Source organism: Prunus persica, chromosome G3 (genome assembly GCF_000346465.2).
Source record: "Prunus persica cultivar Lovell chromosome G3, Prunus_persica_NCBIv2, whole genome shotgun sequence".
Taxonomy (NCBI): Eukaryota; Viridiplantae; Streptophyta; class Magnoliopsida; order Rosales; family Rosaceae; genus Prunus; species Prunus persica.
In genome coordinates, this window is record NC_034011.1 from 18,337,347 (window position 1) to 18,361,607 (window position 24,261).

At 38.6% G+C, this 24,261-nt stretch overlaps 4 protein-coding genes and 1 long non-coding RNA gene across 5 annotated transcripts; 3 read left to right on the top strand and 2 right to left on the bottom strand.

Moving 5' to 3' along the window:
- On the top strand, window positions 394–2,009 carry LOC18782508 (U-box domain-containing protein 21). Its single transcript, XM_007215314.2, has one exon. It carries the CDS (start codon window positions 507–509, stop codon window positions 1,848–1,850), a length of 1,344 nt encoding a protein of 447 aa, XP_007215376.1. The 5' UTR covers window positions 394–506; the 3' UTR covers window positions 1,851–2,009.
- LOC18782078 (receptor protein kinase TMK1) lies at window positions 5,325–9,800 on the bottom strand. The gene is made up of 2 exons (XM_007214887.2): window positions 7,038–9,800; window positions 5,325–6,067 (listed from the first exon to the last, which is right to left on the bottom strand). Exons 1-2 carry the CDS (start codon window positions 9,370–9,372, stop codon window positions 5,538–5,540), a joined length of 2,865 nt encoding a protein of 954 aa, XP_007214949.1. The 5' UTR covers window positions 9,373–9,800; the 3' UTR covers window positions 5,325–5,537.
- On the top strand, window positions 10,561–11,047 carry LOC18781675 (pleckstrin homology domain-containing protein 1). The gene has a single exon (XM_007215049.2). It carries the CDS (start codon window positions 10,577–10,579, stop codon window positions 11,030–11,032), a length of 456 nt encoding a protein of 151 aa, XP_007215111.1. The 5' UTR covers window positions 10,561–10,576; the 3' UTR covers window positions 11,033–11,047.
- LOC109948207 lies at window positions 19,326–20,149 on the bottom strand. Its single transcript, XR_002270812.1, has 2 exons — window positions 20,040–20,149; window positions 19,326–19,755 (listed from the first exon to the last, which is right to left on the bottom strand). It is a non-coding gene; the product is annotated as an uncharacterized LOC109948207 (long non-coding RNA).
- LOC18781827 lies at window positions 22,487–23,957 on the top strand. The gene has a single exon (XM_007217534.2). It carries the CDS (start codon window positions 22,570–22,572, stop codon window positions 23,758–23,760), a length of 1,191 nt encoding a protein of 396 aa, XP_007217596.1. The 5' UTR covers window positions 22,487–22,569; the 3' UTR covers window positions 23,761–23,957.

Sequence of the window (24,261 nt, forward strand, 5' to 3'; positions counted from 1 at the left end):
GGTCTAAACAGAATCCTTATTTAGGTATTTGGGCTATAATGTTGTATGGTTGTTTGATAATTTGGACATTGGGCCTGCTAATGAATGTTTTATTTTTACTTAATCCAAAAAAAAAGAAAGAAAGACCGAGTTCTCAGTCAATGCACCGACTAGTTGACATTTGACCCAAACACGGAACGCACGCACACAGCCTAGAACAGCTGGTCAATCATCTGCCGACTTGAATTCAAGGGTCCCTTCCCAATAATAAACGCCTCCCCGTCCGTGCCTGCCTATTTCAACTTTTGAAACTTTCAACGGTCAACATTCAAAACCGCTACAACATTTCAAACTTCCTACTTCGGTTTTGACCCCGCGTATCAAAAACCCAAGAGACTATATAAACTCATTGAGATCCTACAATTCTCCCAGAACCAAAAAAAACATACATTCTCTCTCAGCTTTTGCTCTGATCAACTTGCCCTCTGTTTCTTTCTACTTTTAAAATAAATTACGCAACGAAAACAATGATTTTGTCTTGGAGAAGAAGAAAATCTACCCGCCACGCCAACAAGAAGAAGGAGTTTTTGGCTGGCGAGAATTTGGACATGGAGATGGAGGAGATCGCGGTTCCCACGCATTTTCGATGCCCGATATCTCTCGATTTGATGAAGGATCCGGTGACGCTGTCGACGGGGATGACGTACGACCGATCAAGCATTGAGAAGTGGATAGAGACCGGGAACAGGACATGCCCGGCAACTAACCAGGAACTCAAGAGTTTTGACCAAATACCAAACCATGCACTACGTCGAATGATCCAAGATTGGTGCGTCGAAAACCGGTCTTATGGGATCGAACGGATCCCAACGCCTCGAATCCCCGTGACAAAGTACGAGGTTTCGAGGATTTGTGAGAGAATTGCCGCCGCGGCACGACTCGGGGACGGTAGAAAGTGTGGAGAATTGGTGGGGAAGATCAAAGCATGGGGCAAAGAGAGCGAGAGGAACAAGAAGTGTATGGTGGAGAATGGAATTGGCTGCTGCTTGTCAGCTGCGTTAGATTCTTTTGCCAGCATTTCAATGGAGGATCATGTGGAGATATTGTTGGAGATTTTGTCAATGCTGCCATGGATGTTTCCAGTGAGTGAAGAAGGCCAATCAAAGCTTGGATCTGCAGGGTCTTTGCGATGTTTCTTGTCGTTTTTGGAGGGCAAAGATCTATCAGCAAGGCAAAACGCAGTTTTGGTACTGGGAAAGTTGCTTTCTTTGGATCAAAAACATGTGGATGACTTTGTTGAGAGTGAAGGAGCAATTGAAGCATTGGTTGGGATAATTAGAGAGCCTATTTCTCCTGCAGCTACTAAGGCTGCTCTGACTTCTGTTTTGTTCATGATTTCATTTCCATCAGCAGCCAGTGATGAAATCAGATCAAGATTTGTGGAGTTGGGTTTGGTTTCTTTGCTGCTAGAGATTATTGTTGACGCAGAGAGACGCCTGTGTGAGAGGGCTTTGGGAGTTTTGGAGGGTCTTTGTGATTGCAAACAAGGGAAAGACAAGGTCCTTGAGAATGCTCTAACAATACCCCTTTTGGTTAAGAAGATTTTGAGGATTTCGGAGTTGGCGACTGAGTTTTCGATCGCTATAATTTGGAAGCTCTGCAGAATTGAAACTGAGGAAAGCGTTTTGATTGAGGCACTTCAAGTGGGTGCATTTCAGAAGCTCTTGGTTCTCTTGCAGGTTGGTTGTGGTGATGGGATAAAGGAGAAGGTTACTGACTTGTTGAAATTGTTCAATCTTCACTCAAGTAAAATGGACTGTGTTAATTCATCCATGGATTTCAAGAACCTAAAGAGGCCATTTTTGGGTTAGGTGAAATTTTTTGTTCTGTAGATTGGGTTAGAAATTCTTTTTTGTACAAAATAGAAAGATATGTAAAGAGAATACCATACAATTAATTCAATTACCAGGTCGGAACCTGGAACAAACATTCATTCATTCAATGTATGCCGAAAGGTTGCCATTTTCCTTTTCCTGTTCTTTTTTTCTTTTGACAATGTTATTCTTGTCACCCAAAAGTCACAAAAGTGCATTTGCTTTTCATTAGAGCAGTAAATCCCAAATGACTATAGATTAATTCTGAAGGCGAGAAGTTGTCCCTTTAAACTTGGGAAATTCTGCCATACGAACACAGATGACATACAAACACTGTCTGAGCGTTAGATCAGGAGGACAGAGTTCGTTTGGCAGACGATCTATTACAGCTACGAGAGAGGATATCTCCCCAATGATTTCTACTATATGGAATCCCCAGGTTCAAGACTCTCTTCAGTGTCAAGTGTACTTCAATCTGGAGTTAACTAAGATGGAAGTAAAAATCTCTCCTCATTGGTTAGTGAAGTCACATTATCTGCCTCAGAGATTAAGCATGCGTCCTTCCTCTTGATTGCTCCTTTAGGATGCATAGGAAGGAGCTCCTAAAACATTATACAGATAATACTATGCTGGCGAAGAAAAAGAGTATCTAATAAGACAGAAATCTAGGATACAATGGCAATAAGGCTATGGATAATGTTTCTTCATACTTCCTCAAATCCATTTACAAGATGAGTAGGTGCAAAATTACTTCTATTGGACTGAATATGATTCTTTGACAGTCAAAGATGAAGAGATCAAAGCTGAAGCTGCAAAGGTCTTCTGGTCCTTTTTGGCTAATTCTAGAGGGAGCACAAGTCCTAATTTGGATGGCTTGAGACTTTGGAATCTCAAGCTCAAGAAATAAGCAGGGATACCTATATAGGCAATGGGTGTGTCGGGTATGTGTCGTGTCAGGATAATTATCGTGTCAAGAATGCTCAACTCGAACCCGACCCCATTTAATAAATGTGTCATGTCAGGTTCAAGTCGTCTTAAACAGGTTATTAAACAGGTTACCTTGTTAATAACATGTTTACTCCTTCATATTTTCCAATAAATTCGTACACTTGTGAGTATTATAATTGGATGATTAGCACATTAATTTGTGTTGTTAAAATAAAAAGAAAACAAAAGAAATATTAGAAAAAATATATTTATTTCACATTAAAAAAAAATAGAGGAAACAAGGGACTACATTAATTTTTTTTTTTTTAATTTTATAAAAACAACAACAACATCATGGCACGCTTCCTGATCCACAATAGGAAACTTTAGTTTAGCCATCTAGATCTCCTCTCTCGGGTTTTCACGCACCTCTTCTTAGGGCTCATCACTTGAGCTTCCAAAAATCACTTTCTTAACTTTAGCAAAACTTGGATCTCCTCGCGCACGTTTACCCAGTCAATCCAAGGCCTCCAGCTGCTCTTGCATGTCCTTAGAGTAAAAATCTACCATCTTTGATAGTTTTTCAATCTATTCCTGCAATATTTCAAGCTGGTGCCAAGTCTCCTCCGACGTCTTTGCCCTTTACCTCATGAGAATTGACAATCTTCATCACGAACCACCTGATTATCATCCCTTATTCTCAGCACATGCCCATCCTTGGGAGTCACCAAACTCCTCGCAACTCCAATAGCAACATTGTTATCAAAGTAACTGGTCCTTGTGATGAAGCAAAGTAAGGCATCCATACTTGGCAGCCTTTTGCCCCCATGTATGTGTTGGCGGAACTAGGTTTAGATCGAGCGAAATGGGAATGAAGATGCCATTTTAGTTCTGAGTTTGAGGATACAGGTTAAGATCAAGAGAAATAGAGAGGAAGAAAATTGGCAGAGCTAGGTTATTTTATTTTTTTAATTTTCTGAGTTATGATTTTGTGTTTTCCCCTTGTTTCCTTTTATAGACGAACACGGGGCCGCTTGTGGTTTGTGGGAGCCGTTTAGCAAAGTCATATGTAATTTTTGCCCAAATTTGCATGTCATGTTTTTTCGGTGCGGATTTCGAGTCGTATAACGGGTCGTATTGGAAATTGTCACCCCTCTATAAAGAAATAAACTTTTATTTTATTATTATTTTTAAGAAAAACTGCCGAATACCCCCTTGAACTATATCGACTGTCGAAATGTTCACCCTAAATTATTTTTCAGTCAATTTAGCCATCAAAGTATTTTAAATGGTCAATTTAGCCCTTGCTCTCAAGTTTTTAGACTTCCATCCAATTTTCTGTTAATTATAAGGGTAAGTTTGTCATTTTACAAGAACAATACCAAAAAATAATAAAGAAAATGTGAAATCCTGATTTCTTCTCTCTCTCTTTATTTTATTTTATTCTTTTTCATTTCCTTCTTCTTCCTCCCTCTCTTTTCTTTATTCTCTCCCCGTCTCTCTCCAGATCTGCCTCTCTTTCTCTCTCTCTCTCTCTCTCTCTCTCTCTCTCTTTCTTCTTTCTTCTATCCTTCCTGTGGTAACCTAGTACATAACTTCTCTTTGGGATTGAAATTACTGGGCTTAAGATCTCTCACCATTGAAGCATGCTTCCCAATACAGTATCTAAAAACCAAAAACACCACAACATCAAACACCAACCTCCATTGATAAAGAAAAACCATAAGCAAAAAATCACTCCACGACTTGTAAAATCGAAAAATCAGAAAAAGTACCTAATACCCAGATGAAGATTGAGCATCAAATCGCAATTCTAATGCCCTTTTGATATGGTATGGCCAGGCATCTTGGGCTCGCCAGAGACCTGTGCCGCTGTAGAACATCGAAGCCTCCACATCATCGATAATATCACAAGTAAATATCCCCAACTTCCCCATCAGATTCCCAGATACAAAACCTAGGAAAAGTCCTATCTGCCAAGCTCCCTCTAGCCCCATCCATTCGTAATCGTCAGATTCTTAGCGATAAAAGCCCCAATGTCGTCAAGCTCCGCTCCTTCCTTTTCCTCTTTTTTTTTTTGTTTTTTTTTGGGTGTTTTTCCAGTTTTGTAGTTTTAACAATTTAATTATTTTAAACTTCAAAAAAATTTTAATTTTAATTCAACAGTGAGTTACGTGCCTAACATGTGCCATTTAGACAGAAAATTGGATGAAAACTAATGACATGGGCTAAATTGACCATTTAAAATAATTCAATGGCTAAATTGGCTGAAAAAATAATTTAGAGTGGATATTTCAACAGTCGAGATACTTCAAGGGTATTCGGCAGCTTACTCTTATTTTTATTAAGCTTAGCCTATCATTGGCTCTGAAGTAGATTTTATTATTTTTTATTATTTTTTATTTTTGGTTGCTACATTGCCACCATAATTAGGGTGTTGCTATCTCAGATGATCAGATCATTAGTCTTAACCAGGTTTTTTATTTTTGGTCTTAGTTACTGAGTTTACTTAATGAAAGCATGTGACATGCTTGAATATGAGAGTTTCTATTAAAATGAAATATTATTTCTTCAGAGTCGAGAACCACTTCCCATTTCATTCAAAACCTATAAAACAAGTCATAACATTCCAGAACATCAGAGTGGGGGTAAGGCTAAAACATGAAAGTTTGAACAAATTGTACACAGAAACCGCAAGTTAAGACGCAACAAGAATAAACATACCAAACCACGATTACAATAATTTACATCTAAGTCTTATCTCCCATCCGCAGATGTGAAAGACTCGGCGAATCCATACGGTCGTGTAGGGATGCTAGTCTGAGTATTATCCAAGCTGGGAAGAAGCGATGAAGAAGAGGATTCCATATTGCTTCTGCCTTCATAAGCCTGCCACTTCTTAAGTGCTTGTGGCAATGACATTTCGAGGTCTATACCGTATATGTCTTCAGAACTCTGATCACTTGGTTTCCAAAGCTCCACTAGAGAAGATAGAACATTGACAGTATGGCCCATGTCAGGCCTTTGATACGGTTCTCTTGCACAGCAGTGGCCTGCTAACTCAGCAACAGTGCTGACACTGGCAAGTGTTTCCTCACTGAGATCAATTGTTGGATCAATGGCCTTGCGGAACGTGTCCTTGTTGATGAACATTCTCCGGAACCATGTTACAAGGTGCATGCTCTCCTCTGGCTGGCTCTCGTCAAGTGCTTTTCGCCCGGTGATTAGCTCCATCAAAATCACCCCAAAACTGAACACATCTACTTTAGTTGTCACACGGCCCGTAACTGCATGTGTTACAAATGTTTCGTTAAAGATTAAAATCAATATTAGTTAGCAAGCATTAACCAAAAGATAAATAGAATTTATCTTTTTCTGAAAAATAAAATGAATTATACAACATTATAAATTGCAGGACCACAAGAAAAAGCGCAAGCAAAAGACAATAATTAGCTTTGTTGTCAATCTACTGAAGTGGGGCTCAGCTGACTCAAAAAAGAGAAAAACAAAAGAACAAAAATGCTAAAGGGGGTTAAGAGAATCTATTGTTCATGAGGCCAAAACCAACTGGCAACAACTACTACAAGGGAAGCTTTCAATGAAAACAATCCAATAGAAGCCAAATATCCTACCTTTGTGTTATTATAAAGAGTAAACAAAAATAGCTTAATCTTCAGGTTTTCAAGTGAGCTCAGAAAACCTAACTAGCACTGATGCCCCCAAAAAGGCCAAAACCACAGCTGGCAGAGAATAGAATGATGCACTTTAGATTATTACTGAACATGCAATTTGGTGAAGCGTGGATTATACTAATCTATCGTATGGTCACTTTCTTGTCCCTGTACCTAACCCACAAACCCCCTAAGGAAATCATTACTTCACGTTTCTAGTTTGCTTTCTTATCCCAGTGATGGCTCCATATATCATAACATGGCGGGAAGCAGACTTATTACCATCTTACATCTATGAGTGTGACGGGTTACACAAGTTGATAAAAAGCTGATGTTTGCTTCTTCCTTTTTTTTTTTTGCCCCTTAAACTGGTTTGCTTGAGTATTAACACAATCTTAGGAAATGGACGCAAAGACCTAAGGTTAAATTCTGGTGGTGCCATGTTATGCAAATATTTTCCATGAACTTTTAAGTATCAGGTACTCAAAACTGATCTGGTATCGCTCTTGCGTTTTATCTTCTATCAGTTTCTTTAAGTACATAAAATTAAAAAATTAATTAAAAAGTAAACAGAAACAAAACTTACCTGCATATTCTGGTGCCAAGTATCCAAAAGTCCCTGCAATTCTTGTTTCAATTGAAAATTTACCCTCTGGAGCAAGCCGTACGAGACCAAAATCTGCAACCTTTGCCCTCATATCATCTCCGAGAAGAATATTTGAAGGCTTTAAGTCCCTATGTATAAAGCTCTGATGTGCCAAACCATGGAGATACTCAACCCCCCTTGCTACATCTAAGGCAATGGTCAGCCTTTTTGTCCATTCAAGTGGCTTCAGTCCTTCTTCCGGCCAGTTGAAGAGGTACCTACTGAGCGTCCCTTGAGGCATGTATTCATATACAAGAAGCCTTTCATTGCCATCCAAACAATATCCCAGAAGAGCAACTAGATGCCTGTGACGAACCTTTGTCAAAACCGAAATTTCAGACTTAAATTCAGTAAGCCCCTTACCAGCTATTACCCCAGACTCCATTCTCTTAACTGCAATCTTTGTTCCATCATGCAGTTCCCCTTTATACACTGTCCCAAAACCTCCTTGTCCCAATATATTTTCTTGACTGAAATTGTTGGTCACATTCCGGAGCACTTGAATAGAAATCACCATGTTTCCTGCTTCAACCATTTGGATTTCACTGGGCTCACTACTAGGAAGAGTATGAGTTTCACTTATTGCACCAACACTAACACTGGAGCCAGCAACTGTGATCTTCATGCTTTCATTATCAGACCCAGAATGGCGGGGATGAATTACCATTGCATTCGGGCTCTGAACTCTGCTTAACTGCTTTTGTTTTGTTCTATATATACAGATAAGCAACAGTGCAATTAAGAAAATCACAAAAACACCCCCGATCACGGAGAACACAATAACTCCTGTTAGAGTTGAAGATTTCTTTCCGTGAGGTCCAGAACTGCCATTATTTCCGGAACCTATACTTGGAGAAGGGTTAGTTGAATTTTGAGATGGTGCAGCTCCCGATGAAGTACTCATGTCCTTCCCTATATCAGGGTTACCATTCTTGTTTACAAGCACATTAACCTTAAAGTCTGGAACTTTCCCATAGAGCTTATTATTTGACACATCTAAAGTAGTAAGTGCAGGCAGCGTGGCAAGCTCCTCAGGAATAGTTCCAGTTAAATTGTTATCAGCAAGAATTACCCTTTGCAGGGACTTCAGTGATGCAATTTCGGGCGAAATCATTCCAGTAAGACCCATTTTCTGAAAATTGAGGACAGTAATGTTCCCATTACTACAGGTGACCCCAATCCAATCTGCACAAGGATCATTCCCCTTCCAATTCTCTGCAAACCTTTGTGGGTAACCCAGTGAACTCACAATCAAAAGCAAAGCATTCACTCGAGGATCACATTGACCAAGACTGGGCAAGCAAAAGTTATTAGAACCATTAACCATATCTACTGCAACCCCCACCCCAAAAGCTGGCATTGGCCCTTGGAGCAAATTGTTTGTCAAATTCACCGCCTCTAGTGATTTAAGATTCAACAATGAAACTGGAACGGGACCAGTAAACATATTATCTCTCAAACTCAAGCTCCGCAAATCTTTCAAACCCGAAAAGTCTGGTAATGGACCCGAAAATGCATTAGAATGCAACCAAACTTCTTTCAACAGAGTCATGTTTTGTATCACCCCAATGCTTCCACCCAGCTTACCTACACTCTCTTGGCCATTAAGCCAAAGAGACTGAATTTGCGACCGGGCAAAGCTCTCGGGCAATTCGCCTAGGAGGCCATTGAAAGCCAAGTGCAAGTTAACCAGACTTGAAAACGAATCGCCGTCGAAAAAATCCGGTACGTTTCCGGTAATGTTGGCCGAATTGGCCGAGAAATTTTGAAGTGATGATGCATTTCGGAGAGTTGCGGGGATTTCCCAACCCATAAAAGGGTTGTTATCAATCTCAACAGATTGAAGTGAAGTCATGTCAGTGAAGAAATCACTGGGAATTGAACTAAATTGGTTGTTACTAAGCAATAGCACTTGTAATAAGCTTAACCCATTTAAGCTCGGAAGAGGACCTGAGATTTTGTTCCACTGAAGCTCTAAACGCTCTAGTTTAGTGAGGTTTTGGAGGCTTGGAGGAAGCGTACCTTCAAGATTGAGGTGACCCAGTTGGATCCGAGTCACCCTTTTGTCATCGGACCAGCCAACATGGCTCCACTTGCGGGGGTCAGGGTCGGACCATCCGAGAGATTCAGATGGGTTGAGGCTCTTCTTGAGATCCAGCATTACTGAAGCATCATTGCTCGAACTTGGTTGAGAGTTGGCACACAGCAAAAATGAAGAAAACCCAGCAAGGAAAATAGTCAAAAGCTTGAACCCAAAATGTGTTTTCTTCTTCATCTTGAAACAACTGCACAATCACAGAGAGAGAGAGAGAGAGAGAGAGAGAGAGAGAGGGTTTTGTACAAAGTATTGCAGAAAGGTGTAAACTTTCAAGAAGTTGGTTCCATATTATTCCAAATGATCGGGAGATCGATAGAGAGAAAGAGGGGGCTCATTACATTGTTGAAGGAAAGTTAGAATCTTTGAGTAGAATGGTGATGGAGGGCAGAGAGAAAGAAAGTGTGCAGTGAACAGAGAAGCTTTTTTTAGCAAGAGGGGAAGACTGTCTGGCTTGCACATGGGGAGTGAGGACCACATGGGAGTCTCTGAATTGGGAAAGGGTGGGGGGGCTTAAAAAAGGCTGTCAATGACAGAGTAAAAAGGCTGGAAATGAGTCATGAATGGAGTGGGTTTTTGATACCTGGTCCATCAGTCCATTGGGGGTCAAGTTGGCCTTACAATATGCATAAATAAATAATAATAAAAGTGTTGTAAATAATAAGGTGGAGCCCATCTCTAATTGGAAGAGGCTTTGCTTACAAAAGGGTTCACACTCTTCCTTTGTAATTAGACATTGAGAATACTAAGAAAGACAAATGAATAGAGAGAAAACATTCCCTTCTCTCCATCTCAATTCCCTCTCCAATTCCTCTAGATTTATAACACGTTATCAGCACGATTTTATTCAAACAATACCAGCTGAATTTTTATGATGAAACCCAGTCAGAAAAACACAATTGATACACTCTCTTTCTCTCTCCTTTCTCTCTTCCTCTGAGCAATTTTCAAGCTATTGAAAATGAGCTCTCAGATTTGCAGATCCGCTTCTAGAGCTGCCAGGTCCTTCACCCATTTAAATTCAAATCCCCAAAAACCCAATTTTTCTGTACCAGACCACTCTCCCTGCTCTCTCTCTCTCTTGAAATTCCAGAGAAGAAGAGAGTAAAAAGCTCAGACCCCACCACAAGTCCAATATGGCCCAGACAGAGGTGGCCAAGACTCAGTTTTGTGAGAAATAACGATGGGAGGACATGGAGCTGTAGAGGTGGCCAAGACGGTCCTTGAGGTTGCTGACGTGGCATGGACCGCCATGGAGTGCGGCAACCACCACCTTCACCACGACGCCGACCAAGCAGTATCAATGGGCCAGGAAAACAACAGCTAATTGAACCTCGTGGGATTCTCCAACCTCTGTTTCTGCCCGAACCTGACCCAAAGTCTAATGGCGAGCCTATGGCGAGCCGCGACGGGCCAGACGGAGAAGCCCAACGACTACGACGGAGTGGAGTTCTGGTTAAACCCTGAACGCACTGGTTGGTTGACCAAGCGAGGCGAGTACATAAAGACGTGGCGTCGCCGGTGGTTCGTGCTCAAGCAAGGCAAGCTCTTCTGGTTCAAGGACTCAACCGTCACCCGCGGCTCCAGCCCACGTGGCGTGATCCCAGTGGCTTCCTGCCTTACAGTCAAGGGAGCCGAGGACGTCCTCAACAAGCAGTACGCGTTCGAGCTGTCCATGCGCTCCGACACCATGTACTTCATCGCCGACTCGGAGAAGGAGAAGGAGGACTGGATCAACTCGATCGGACGATCCATAGTGCAGCACTCGAGGTCCGTCACAGACTCCGAGGTCGTCGATTACGATAGCAACAAGTGTTGGGAAAGGAGGCCAGCTTGGTGACCTACGATGGTTCTGGGGATAAGTTCTATATGGCTATGGACGACAAGGTTATGGTTCATGAGGCTAAGGATGCTCGGTTGCTTGAGTTGTATTGGATGGTGATGTTGCGCTTCTTGGGCATCGGGTGGACCTTCATGGCTTGGGCTTCAATGGCTGTGGTAGAGAGAATATGCTATCGAGTACACATGATCACAGCCCCCACCCACGATATGTTGTTGAGTGCGCATGATCGCAGCCCCCACCCACGCATGATCACAGTTGCACAGCAGCACAGGCACAGGATATGCTGTCAAGCACGTGTTCTTAGAAAATCCCAAAAGTCTTTTTCAACTATCATGGGTTATGCTATTCTGCTGCACATATAAAAACACCCACCAAAATAAAGGGATAAGTACTCTGCCTCACTCTATCTCCTTCAATTAAATACATTATTAAAATACCTGCAGAATTTAATACTCATGATCAGTGTAAATTGCAGGTGGAAAGAAGAAAAGCCAACGTGATATATCTAGCTTTCACTAATATATCAGTATAATAATATTACACTATTTATTCGTGGTGTTGATAAGAACCCACAAATAATTGTCTTTACTTTTTCCACACATTTATTTTATTTACTGTATGGTGAGGTTTATTACCCATACAACAGTATTTATTTAAAAGGATGGTGCGGGTTTATCGTCCACGCCTTTACTTTTATTTAAATGTATGGAGCAGAATTAGTGCCCATACAAGTACGTTTACTTTACCGCAAATTTACTTTTACTTAAAGTATGATGTGGAATTGACCCTCATACTTTATGAAATTACTTTACTGTACATTATTTACTGTATGGTGTAGGTTTATTACTCATACAACAGTATCTATTTAAAAGGGTGACGCAGGTTTATCGCCCATGCCTTCACTTTTATTTAAAAGTATGGAGCAGAATTAGTGCCCATACAAGCACGTTTACTTTATGAATTTAATTTACCGCACATTTAATTTTATTTAAGGTATGGTGCGGGATTAAGGTCCATACAGCAAGCAATTTAATTTATGAATTTATTTTACCGCACATTTACATTTATTTAAAGTATGGTGCGGGTTTATCGTCTATACCAGTAATTTATTTACCAGCAATTTATTTTATGGATTAATTGTGTTGTATGATGAGTTTTTACAGTATGCAGATCAGGACCAGAAGTTCCTTGATCCTCATCATACAATTACATCAGGACTTGAAGATCCTTGATGATGATATGAGAGCTGGCAGTCTCTCCGGTACTATATTTGTAAACATGTGATTGGACTTTAGGGTCCTTGATCCTTGACATGTAAATAAGGACCTGGGGTTCCTTAATGATGTAACAGTACCGTATTGGTTAATAATGCCGTACACATGGATGATAACTATACTGGCAAATGTACTGTACACATGAATAGATACGTATTCATGACTTGATGAATAGTACCGGATATATGAATAGTGACGTATACATAAATATTAACCATTTTGGGTAAACCATCACTATTCAAAAAGGGAACCTACAGTTCCTTAAACTCATGGATGAGCAATTAAATGAGATGCCAGAAGTTCCTCAAGATATGGACAATTATGTAAGGGCTTGAAGTCCAGAAATATGTACAGAAAATTGTAAAAATGTCCATACCATGAGAATATGTGATTTTGGCTTGAGGTTCAAAATCTAACAGTGTTGAGAATCTGAAATTCCAACAATTAAATGGACAACCCTTGAGGTATTATTGCAAATTGTGGTACGCCACATATTTCTTTGGCATAAGAGAATGATGAATTGAGGCTCCCCACATATTTTGTTATATCTGGGCGGAAGCTTATGAACCCAAATATATGAGATATTAGTGTGGCTTTTACTCAATTCATATTTCATGTCCATTTGAAAAGGGCGAATAAATTATGAGTTTTGTGTTTAGCCCAGGCCAAAAATTCCATACGTTAAAATATGAAATTTGAGAGAGTCGATGTGGTTATTTGAACCTATAAGGCACAAGGTTCCAAATCGTCATTTTGAAAAGACGTAAAAATCACAAGTGCAAGTTTAAGAATGTGCGCAATTATTATAACAGGAACATACAACAGATAGATTTTTTCCACCTGCAATGAAGGTGCAGGCCCTGTAAAATCTATAAAATTACATTATGTTCTGGAATCCTCTGAAGGAAGAGGACGACGCCTCTTAAGCTTAGCCATGAGCCTCTCGTGGTCTCCCAAAATTCTTTCATTGGAGACCTGCAGCATGTCTAGCCTTCTCAGTGTATCAACGGAGTACGAACTCACCAGTTTCAACAAGGAATTATTCTCTCCTTTAAATTTCTCAACCTCCTGTTGAGACTCATGAAGCATTCTTTGAAGAGACGAATTTTCAATTGTTAGCCGCTCAACCTCGCTTGCTCTGGCACGCAAACGATCAGCCATGTTAGAAACAGAAGCAGCACTCTGAATGCTAAAAGCCATTGAGTCATCAATAGCCTCTTCCTCAGATCTCCCTGTCAACAGCATTTCATCCATTGGAGTAATGAAATTCCTAGCTACTATGACAGCAGTAGCATCATTCATCATCACAGAATCATTAACTGTGAGATGACGATTTTAGGATACAAAGGATGGACGCCAAATTTTGGCGTCACTGGTTGTTGTGGGAGTATCATTTAAATTGAAATAATTTGGGCAGAAAGAAGAGGAAGCCATTTTTAAGAAGGTTTCGAAGAAAGTCTTAAGAAAACTAAAGTTTCAGAAAATGAAGGAAGTTGAGTTGAAACGCAGTTGCTCCAATCAAGTTTCGCAAAGGCAATATCTATAGGAGGAAATATGGCTACAGTTCACAGGATCCCAATATTATCTCAGATCCCCATATTCTCTTTTTCTTTTTCAGATTACAAAACTTCACGCGGCCTCCATTAATGTTTGTTGGCACTTTCGGCGTTTTCAAAGTATTATTTTCGTCAAAAGCCGATCTTGCTTTGCGGATTTCACGGAGCTATTTTTTTCAAAAGCACCCCGAGAATCTCGCAATTTTCTTATGGTTAATTTGAAATTCACCGGTTCTACCTATTCCTCTTATTTGTGTATAAATGTGTTACTAACGAAATTTTCTTTGCAGAAGACATCCAGTTTTCTCCATACCTAGTGATGCGATATCTACTTGTTTTTCTTATCAGTGAGCACTTAATATGCCCGAGAAGCAAGACTATCTCTGATCATCCATTCAGGAAGCGAGACTATCCCTGATCACGTTTCCGCCACATCAGGGAACTGTGAAGGCAACCTTATGCTCTAATCTCCGGAAGTTCTTCTATACTAGAAGAAATGAGAGCTTGTTGTTTGCTCCCACCAGCTTCCTTCCTTGATTGCTGAGCTTGTTGTCTGCTCCCACCAACTTCCTTCCCTGATTGCTTACCTTCTCTTGCAATCAATATCACAATTTTTTTGCATTTTTTCTCTTTTTGTAACTCTCTGTTCATAAGAGATTTTATTTCTTTAGAATGAACATCTGAAGAAAGAATCCATGGAGTGATCCTAACTCTGAGGGTTATTTGTTTTTTGACAGAGAAAAGAGTTGTGATTTTGCTCTTGCAGGATATAACTAGATCATCAAGCGCTACATTATATTTACTGGGCCGATACGAGCTTGAATGATACTTGAGAAAAGTTTCTCCCACCTAAGGATGTAAGCAATATTTGTGTTATTATATGCTTATATACTTATTTGATATTTTATCTTGAAAGGTAACCAAATGGGGAGATAAGTCTGTTCCAAAAGAATGACTTGTATGTATCCATGAATTATTAATGCAAATTTTACAGATTGCAAGTTGGATACATTGATAATACACTGCACAGATTAAAGTCCCATAAGAACAGAGTATGGGTATAGCAGTGATCAATATGATGCACGCCTGTTGCGTAGCAAATGATGTGGATTGAAGTCCCGAAAGGACAATCTTTTGACATGTCAATATTGATATTGTGCATGCCTAATGCGTAGCAAATTGTATGGGTTAAAGTCCCAGAAATTAATTGACATGTATGTATTAATCTGTGGCATGCCTGCAGCATGACAGATATATGGGTTCTAAATGTTCCAACTCCCTAAAATAGAGATTATCCACGCCCTACTGTAAAATAACGCTCCATTGGAGGTTATAATCCACATTCTCACATAATAAAAGCCCCATGAAGTGGCTTGGGTACCCAAAAGCAAAGAAATGCTTATAATTGATGCATGCACGTGCAAATGAGAATGATGGGATCATGAATTGATGAATAACAATTTTTGGTTTTAGAGTAGCTACTCAAATCATCAATGGGCTGGGTTGATTGGAACCACGTTCAATTATTAAATGTCGACAATATCATTGGCCAAAATGGAATGAGGTAATTCCATTATAGATGAGAATGAATGTGAAAGAACAAACCCACAGAACGAACCCCAAAAGATGTTAATACTGAAATTTATACTTGGGTGTTCGGAATAAAAAGGGAATATACCTACTTTGTATGACACAATGTTTCTGGCAGAAACAAGGAATGTTGGGTTTTCTCCATATTTACAGATTCTATTGTGCCTCCTTATTGCACATTTACGGAGACAAACATGTTATCTTTAAGGGTTATTAAATGCACGAAGCATATCGCCAGAAGCGATTCCCTAAAGATGTATAAATAGCTGGGTAAAAGCTATATAATGTGTCATAAAGTTTAATCCCTTTAAAAAAAATCCTTGAAAGGATTGAAATTGCATGAAGCAAGTCCCTGAAGGACATGTGCCTGAAGCACAAAATCTGTACTCAATACTAATGTGCATAAATTGCCTCAGTTAGTACATTGATTATAATGTGTTTGCAACACATTAAAGCTTCTGAAGAGTTCAAGAAATATTTGTCTCGACCTAACGATCGAGCGTTGTGCCAAATGAGACTTTTTTGCTTATACTAAGAAAGTATTGAAGCATTTTTATGAGGATTATCCGTTGGACACTTTAAGAATTTTCCGGAAGTATATTGGACCGTACATCATATTTTTCAGATAGAGCTCAACTCCATCACCATCATTTTGGGATGATGTGAGGCATATTTGATGCAATCTCAGCATAACACCATATAAGGGCATATTTTTTAGTGAACTTACAAATAGCCCAAGTGTTATTAGATATGCGGACTCTGGAAATCTCTATGGTCGCTTACTGGAAAAAGCTAGTCATGAAGTTTTCAATGGGAGATATTCATCAGGGGGAGCGTGGTTTTAATAAAGACTTTCATACACTGTACTCTTTTTCCTTCATCCAGGTTTTTATCCCACTGGGTTTTTCCTGGTAAGGTTTTAACGAGGCAGTGTCGCTCAAGATTGACTCACAGAAGCAGTGTCAACTACGATATTCAGAAAGGTGATCAACAGTATGACTTAAAGATATTTTGCCAAGCATCAGGGGGAGCGTGCTATCAATAAAGATCTTCAAACACTGTACTCTTTTTCCTTCGTCCAGGTTTTTATCCCACTGGGTTTTTCCTGGCAAGGTTTTAACGAGGCAGTGTCGCACGCGCGTCAATATACATAGAATTTTATGTTACACATGATTATGTACTTTTTTTCCCTTTGACCAGTTTTTGTCCCACTGGATTTTTTACTGGCAAGGTTTTTAACGAGGCATATTCCGTATCATTTGTGGTCTCCAAGGGGGAGTGTTGTAAATAATAAGGTGGAGCCCACCTCCAATTGGAAGAGGCTTTGCCTACAAAAGGGTTCACACCCTTCCTTTGTAATTAGACATTGAGAATACTAAGAAAGACAGAAATGAATAGAGAGAAAACATTCCCTTCTCTCCATCTCAATTCCCTCTCCAATTCCTCTAGATTTATAACAAAAAGTTTACTTATTACTTTTTTTGAACATTTACTAAAAAAATTTATTAAGAAAATTGTGTCAATATTAATTAATTAATTATTTATATATAAGCGATATTTTAAGAGAGAAAATATCTTTATTATTATGATAAGGAGATAAATGCTTTTAACAATTTAAGCAACTAACTGTAGCGCCCTTAGACGATTACCTTACTAATTATTATTTTTGTATGTTTAGACTTGGAGTATATCTTCTTCTACGTCTCTCCTATCCCATGCACAGGTTGAGTGCCAGAATGAAACCATCTAGATAGAGTCGAAATGAGTAGAAGAGGAGAACATGCACCTGGCCTGTTTTTATTATTTTGTGTATGAAAAGCATCAAATCATTTTTATATGAAAAAATATGTCACATCCACAAACTTTCTTAATTTTATGGGTTAATCGTTTTACTAGTCCTTGAACTTTGACCTGATTTGCATTTGAATACCTAAATTTCCAAAATGATTCCCGTGGTCCTTTAACTTTAGTTTTCTTTGGACAAATGGTCCTGTCGTCAATTTTCTCAACTTTTTCTGTTAAATACATGGACAAAATGATATTTTTATATTAAATATTATACAAGCTTCATGAGCTTATATAAGTTTTGTTGAAATTGCTTTATTTATGAGCTTTTCATGTATATGCTTATTTTAACATGAAATATTATATAAGTATTCATATAGAGCCTATTTAGAGAGAAAAATCTAAAACTAGCCATTTGTAATTTTCTAATTGGTTCTTAGAAAATTTTAACACACTAAGAACTAATTAAAAAAGAGCAAGTAGCTAATTTTAGATTTTTTTTTTCTTTTTCAAATAGGCTTTATATGAGTATTTGTATAATATGTCACGTAAAAATATATATATTTTTTATTACTAAAAACCTATTTATTTATTGGCCAATTGCCTACTTGGTAAACCACCTGATGAAATGTCACTAGTATTGCAATTCAACAACAAAATTGTTAAAATGTTAAAATATAATATTTAATTGTTGATAGTTGATTCGAATTTTGACGAACTTTTATTTAGTTGTGGGCTGGTGTAATGACTTTCGTTGGGCCCTTGTTGGTTACTTCGTGGGCTAGTTCAACCTGCTGTTCTGTATTTTTGGTTTGGGCTCTTGAGCTAGTACATGAACACCATGTTCAACAATTCTTAAGAATTCTATAGTGAGCCTTAGGCCTAGGCACGGATCGGTTCGGAATGGTAGAAGGTTTTCTCGTTAACTAAATCAAAGACTTTGATAGACCATTTTCTCTTCCATTAACCAAACTAAAGACTTCGGTAGACTTCAAATTGGTTAACCTAATATTTGGTTCGGATTGGTTCGGTACGCCGGTAGTTCCGTAATAAAAACATACTAATAAAAATACAATTTATAATACTTCCACATAACATAAGTTCTTAAACAAATACACAAACTTATCCTTATAAAATATAAAAATCCAATAGTCTAATTCATCCAAGTTCAAAATCAAATAACTTAGTCATTATATCATTCAATATATACTCAAGATGTACTGGGAGCCACTTGTTTTTGTTGTTTGAATATTTGAGTGTTATTTTTATTGAATTATCTATATTTATGTAAATAATTTTGATATTTGTTTCACATTGAGTTTTTTTAGTTTTTCATGCTGAATCCAACCATATAAAGAACATAAAATTTGGATCAACGGTTGGAAAGTTACAAGTAAAAAACGAGACAAATGTCGAAACTAAAAGCATAGGAAATTCATAAATTCCTCTCTAACCAAAAAGTGCTACAGTACCGGGTGATAAAGGAGTGACACAAAATGCTGATTGTATTTATCTTTGATTTCTTGTTTTGTATTTAAATAATAGAATAAGTATAAATATCAGATCGGTACGGGTTTCCATCGGGTTAGGAATATTGTTTCCGTTAACCAAACCAAACATCTCAGTACGGATTGGATCGGAATAATTAAAATTAAAAAATAATTATTTAACCAAACCAAACCAAACTGTCGGTACCGTATGGTCGGTATGCGGATAATTCAGATGAGATACTCACCCCTAGTGAGCTTTATCTAAGACTATTTTTTAACCGTTGAATCAACTTACTTAGCGGTTAAAAAAAAATTGGTTAGTTTGATCCAACGATCGGATTAAGAGATAGTACACTAAAAAAAACCATTCTAAAGTCTGCAATTTTTTTGTTTTTAATGTGGAAATTATGAATGTATACAAAAGAGTCCTGTAATAGTCTCAAACCCCAATCCCCCAATAATTCAAGCATGTTTCATGGTGGGACAAAGCAGAGGAGCTTCAGGTGGAAGAACCCACCTAAAGCACCCTAAAGATCCTTAAGCTTGCACACCCTTAAGAAACAAGCTGGCTTATGTTTCTTTTAAGAACGAAATTTGCGAAAAGCACTCTTGCACATATTTGCAAATACATTAAATGGCCAAATTTCTGAGTCTATGCATTCTGCAAGGAATTAATTCCACAAACTTCATGCCCAGAAAATTATCAAAACAAGATCACTGGTTTTCACTCTACATATATGATGAAGAACCCAGCACAAACAACTAACCATTCGCTAATTTAAAAACAAGATCACTGGTTTTCATCATGATCGCTTGGTCAACATTTGGAGTTTGTGTGTGGTCGCCGTCCTCCTTTTATTATACAAGCAATAAATTTCTTCACTTACAAATACAAAGAGGCCAACATACTGGATCGCACTCCTCCGAAAGCAAGTGATGGGGAGCATCCAGTTCTACAGGCTCTAGCTCTCTGGATTCCATGACGACTTGGTCTAGTTTTTGACCTTCGGCTCTCATAGGCAAACCTGCAACTCACCATACATACTCTTTAAGGAAACAACAAAATGACGTCATAAAAATTTAGAAAGAGGTTTACGATTTTGTTAGCATAATAATGTCATCAATTCTCAGTACAAGGCATCGGTCCTTTGTTAATGGATGAATTTTGTATAAAGTATCGATAATATGTTTGTACGTTTTGTTATTGATATGTTGTTAACAATAACATCGACATTTTATCAATATCATATTTAGAGTTTGTCCTTCAGAAATTAAAAAGAGAGACTGAGACAGAGAAAAAGATTATTACTTGCTGCTGCAATAACCAGGAAGACAACCAAGCAAACCAATTTGAGTGAAGCTTTAGTCATCTTGCTGGAAGCTGTAGTTGGGCCTCTAATTATGGGGCCAGATTTATAGGTTTTAATTTGTCTGCTGACGTTAATGACATCTTAAAACAATAATCAGCTTCAGCTGTCACCAGCACATCTATTCTGTATTTGCTCTCTAAACTAATTGCAACTAGATACAAGAGATATCTTTAACTATTTGTAACAAGACTTGACTAACTTTTTTTTTTGAGACTGAAGACGAGACCTCAACTAACAAAATTTGACTTTCTCACAAACTGCTGACTGTTGGCTTTGCAAGGTGTTTGCAAACAATGTTTGGGACTGCTTTTTTAGGAAGCATTTTAGCTCATAAACGCTTTTAATAAAAGCGCTTTTATTATAAAGTTGTTGAAAATTTCATAAAAAATCAAAGTGCTCTTTCTGAAGAAGCACATGACAGGTACTTCTCCAGAAACCGTTTTTATGACCCATAAATGCTTCTAAACTTTTTTGTCAAACGCCGTTAAAAGCACTTTTAGCCTTTCAAAAAGCACTCCCAAACTGGCAATTAGTTCCACGTTGAAAAACTAGAATTCCTAAATAAATGGCTTGTGGATACTGATTGTTGTTCCGCCAACACTGACTAGGCCCATGTGTCCAAGTCTCACTGTTGGCCTCGGAGTACTCCTCAAATATATTTTCCTCTTCCTTTCTTTCCCTCACCATATCTCATCAACTTATTCTTCTCTTCCTCTCTCAGCCATCACCACCGCAGACCCTGCCACCCGGAGGACTGCCCTAATGCCTCATGATGCCGCCACCAAAGACTTATGCAGCCTCCCTCATGAATTCCTTGCCTTTCACTACAAAAATAGTCCAAATGGGGACTCTCTTTTTAAAACGGATATTTAAACAGTCTCATTCTTTTTGAAATGGAAACTGTTTTTCAGATCAGTACGAGTAAATATAATTCCTACTGTCATCCGTGTGCTTTGTTTAAAAAAAGTTATATGAGCTTTATTTATTTACTACATTAACTGCAGCAAGGAGGAATTATATTCTGATTTCAGACAAGAATCACAACTCTTCAGAACAATTATGTCCGTTAATTCAAAATTTAAAAATTAAATTCGAATTAACACTTATATAATAGAAATTATTAATTTCTTGTTAAACACAATTGAAGTCAAAAGCCAAGGGCATGGGCTAAAGTCAAGCCCACTTCCGAGCCCATTCAAAGTTGATAAGAAAGAAAGATAAATCGTTATAAAGTGCTGAGTGATTTTGTATTTTTCAACGTGGGACTCTATTTTTCTATTCAAACTAACTACCAACAATTGTCCCCTGCATATTGTTGGTGAATCCCAACCTCTGTAATTCATCAATAGTTTGGAGTCACTCATGCGCTTGGGGCCTCTATTGCTCCTTCGGTGCGCTATTGGGCAGTGTTGACCACGGTTTACCATGTTATGCCGATCTAGGCATGCACGTTGTTGCAATTTGCAAAGGTCAAAAGTGTATCTATATGCTTCGAAATCTCCATGTCTTAGCCTTCAATTGTTTGTATATGTTTGTTTGAGTACTCTCTCTCTCTCTCTCTCTCTCTCTCTCTCTCTCTCTCTCCATGGACATGGATCGAGTTGGAATCCATTGAGCTTCAACCAAAATTGACCATGTTCAAGTTCCCTAATACTAACTTCAACAGTACACAATTCCTTATAGTTATATGATGATAACCACTAATCACAAATTGTATACCCCTTGAATCCACCAAGGAGTTAGCGATATTCCGAATTCATTCAAATAGAGCGATATTCTAAAATCGAACTAAGAATAACTTACTGATTTATTTGTAATGGACATTTGTCTCAATATTAAAAAAATAAGTGTAATCTTGGCATTCGTTTACTATTTAATGAAAAAGAAAACAATAATGATATAAGATTTATCGTTAAATTAATTAATTTTTTAGTATCTTGTGCTAGCATATATAAGTTACTAATGGGCTGCCACTACTTACAACCATTTATGTAAGTTGACTTTCTCCCTCTCTTTTTTATATTTTTTCTCTAGGCAAAGTCAGTTGATTCTCATTTGTCCATTCTACATATTAGTTCCTTCTTATAATATTTTGCACCGTCAATGAACCTAATCGCTTCTTCCTCACTATATTATTTTGAAAACTACGGATATTTTAATTACAATATCTCATCATAAATTGTTCTTTCTGAAAAATGGAAGTAATTAATATCTTATATGCTCTAGAGAAGTAGGATCGCAAGTGCCAACAACACATTAACTACATGTAGTTTTTTTTTAAAGTCGAAAAGCGATAACATTTTATTAGAGGAGAAGAATGAAACAAGTACAAAAACCGGGCTATGTCATTTAGTTGTATAAATCCAATACGCATATAGTTTGGTACCCTCATACCATTTCTTTGTTCTCACTCCATCTCTTTGCTTCATCTCTAAGTGGCCTGAACAAACAAAGACAGCACAAACACCAATGGCCTCGGATTCCCCACTTCAATCCAAGTCTCCCTACACCTCAAATATCTTCTTCCTTTTTCTTCTCCTTTCAACAAATCTCCTTACTTTGTTCTTTTCCTCTTCCTTTTCCATCTGCTCTCTCAAATCTCTCTCCACCGCAGCAACCACCGCCGACCTTGCAACCCCAACGGGATTAAACCTCCCGGAGGCCCCTACAGAAGACACATCCGATCTCCCGCCGGAATTCCTTGCCTTTGCATCCGGACAACTCCTCCCATTTGGCTACAACATCAACTTTGACTCCAACACCATTTACCCTGCAGTTGGTCAAGCTTGCACACTCTTCCCCGATCTCCTCAGCCGCTTCATGTCCTACAAAGTCAATGGGTCGTGTCCGGATGACGAGTTTTTAGCCCAAAGGCTCCTCCTCAAGGGCTGTGAGCCCTTACCCCGCCGCCGCTGCCGCCCCGCCTCAAATGCTAACTATGTGGAACCCTATCCTCTTCCCAAAAGCTTCTGGTCCACACCATCCGACTCCTCAGTCGTATGGACAGCTTACAAATGCAAAAACTACAACTGCCTCGTCAACAGAAAGAAAAACCATAAGGGTTTTGACGACTGCATAGACTGCTTTGACCTCCAAGGAAATGAGAAGACTCGGTGGGGAAAAGGCAAAGGAGGAGGGCTAGACTTCGGTGTGGATGAAGTCTTGGGGTTCAAGAAACCCGGGACGATACGAATCGGGCTGGACATTGGCGGCGGAGTGGCCACATTCGCTGTGAGAATGAGGGAAAGGAACGTCACAATTGTGACAACTTCAATGAACTTGAACGGTCCTTTTAACAGCTTCATAGCTTCAAGAGGGGTTGTGCCTTTGTACATAAGCATTTCACAGAGACTGCCTTTTTTCGATAACACTTTGGATATTGTGCATTCAATGCACGTTTTGAGTAATTGGATACCAACGACGTTGCTTCATTTTGCGGTGTTTGATATCTACAGAATCCTTAGGCCTGGGGGGTTGTTTTGGCTTGACCATTTTTTCTGTGTAGGTGAGCAGATGGAAGAGGTCTATGGACCGCTCATTGAGAGCGTTGGGTTCAAGAAGTTGAAGTGGGTTGTTGGGAGGAAGCTTGATCGTGGGCCGGAGCGACGGGAGATGTACCTTTCGGCTTTGCTGGAGAAGCCATTGAAGAATTCTTGGTGATTAATTTGTTAACATAGAGAGAAAAAAAAAAAGAAAAAAAAAAGCCTTAGCTGGCTTTTGTTTGTGTAAGGGTTTTGTTTTTGTTTGGTCGTTTTCAATTAATTACATAGAAGAATATTGGAGACTGAGATATGAGAGATGTGAAGGAGAAAAGGGAAGAACACACATTTTATACAATGAGGTATTCTTAAATTCCAGCATCCCTAATATGCATATGTTTGCGCGAAGAAATTAATTTTACTCTAACCAAAATTAGGGATTTTAGGAATGTGAAAGAATTTCTCATTTGATTGGAGATCATAAATAATCTCGACTCTAAATGCCAACTAATTATATAATTAATGGTATTGCCAATAACATCGCCCCTAGTATTAGAATGTGTGCATCATATCCTTTCCTCTCTCAATCCAAACGAGAGATTAGAATAGTAGAGTAGTACAACCGTGTGATATACCTTGTACGTATTATAATATAAGTTGATATAATTTATTGACACTATCT

Excerpts from the sequence above, each read along its gene's own strand:
- LOC18781675 (XM_007215049.2), top strand. The coding sequence starts at position 10,577 with ATGGCGAGCCTATGGCGAGCCGCGACGGGCCAGACGGAGAAGCCCAAC.
- LOC18782508 (XM_007215314.2), top strand. The coding sequence starts at position 507 with ATGATTTTGTCTTGGAGAAGAAGAAAATCTACCCGCCACGCCAACAAG.
- LOC18782078 (XM_007214887.2), bottom strand. The coding sequence starts at position 9,372 with ATGAAGAAGAAAACACATTTTGGGTTCAAGCTTTTGACTATTTTCCTT. Across the intron at positions 6,068-7,037 it reads CTTGGCACCAGAATATGCAG|TTACGGGCCGTGTGACAACT; the intron begins GTAAGTTTTGTT and ends TAACACATGCAG.
- LOC18781827 (XM_007217534.2), top strand. The coding sequence starts at position 22,570 with ATGGCCTCGGATTCCCCACTTCAATCCAAGTCTCCCTACACCTCAAAT.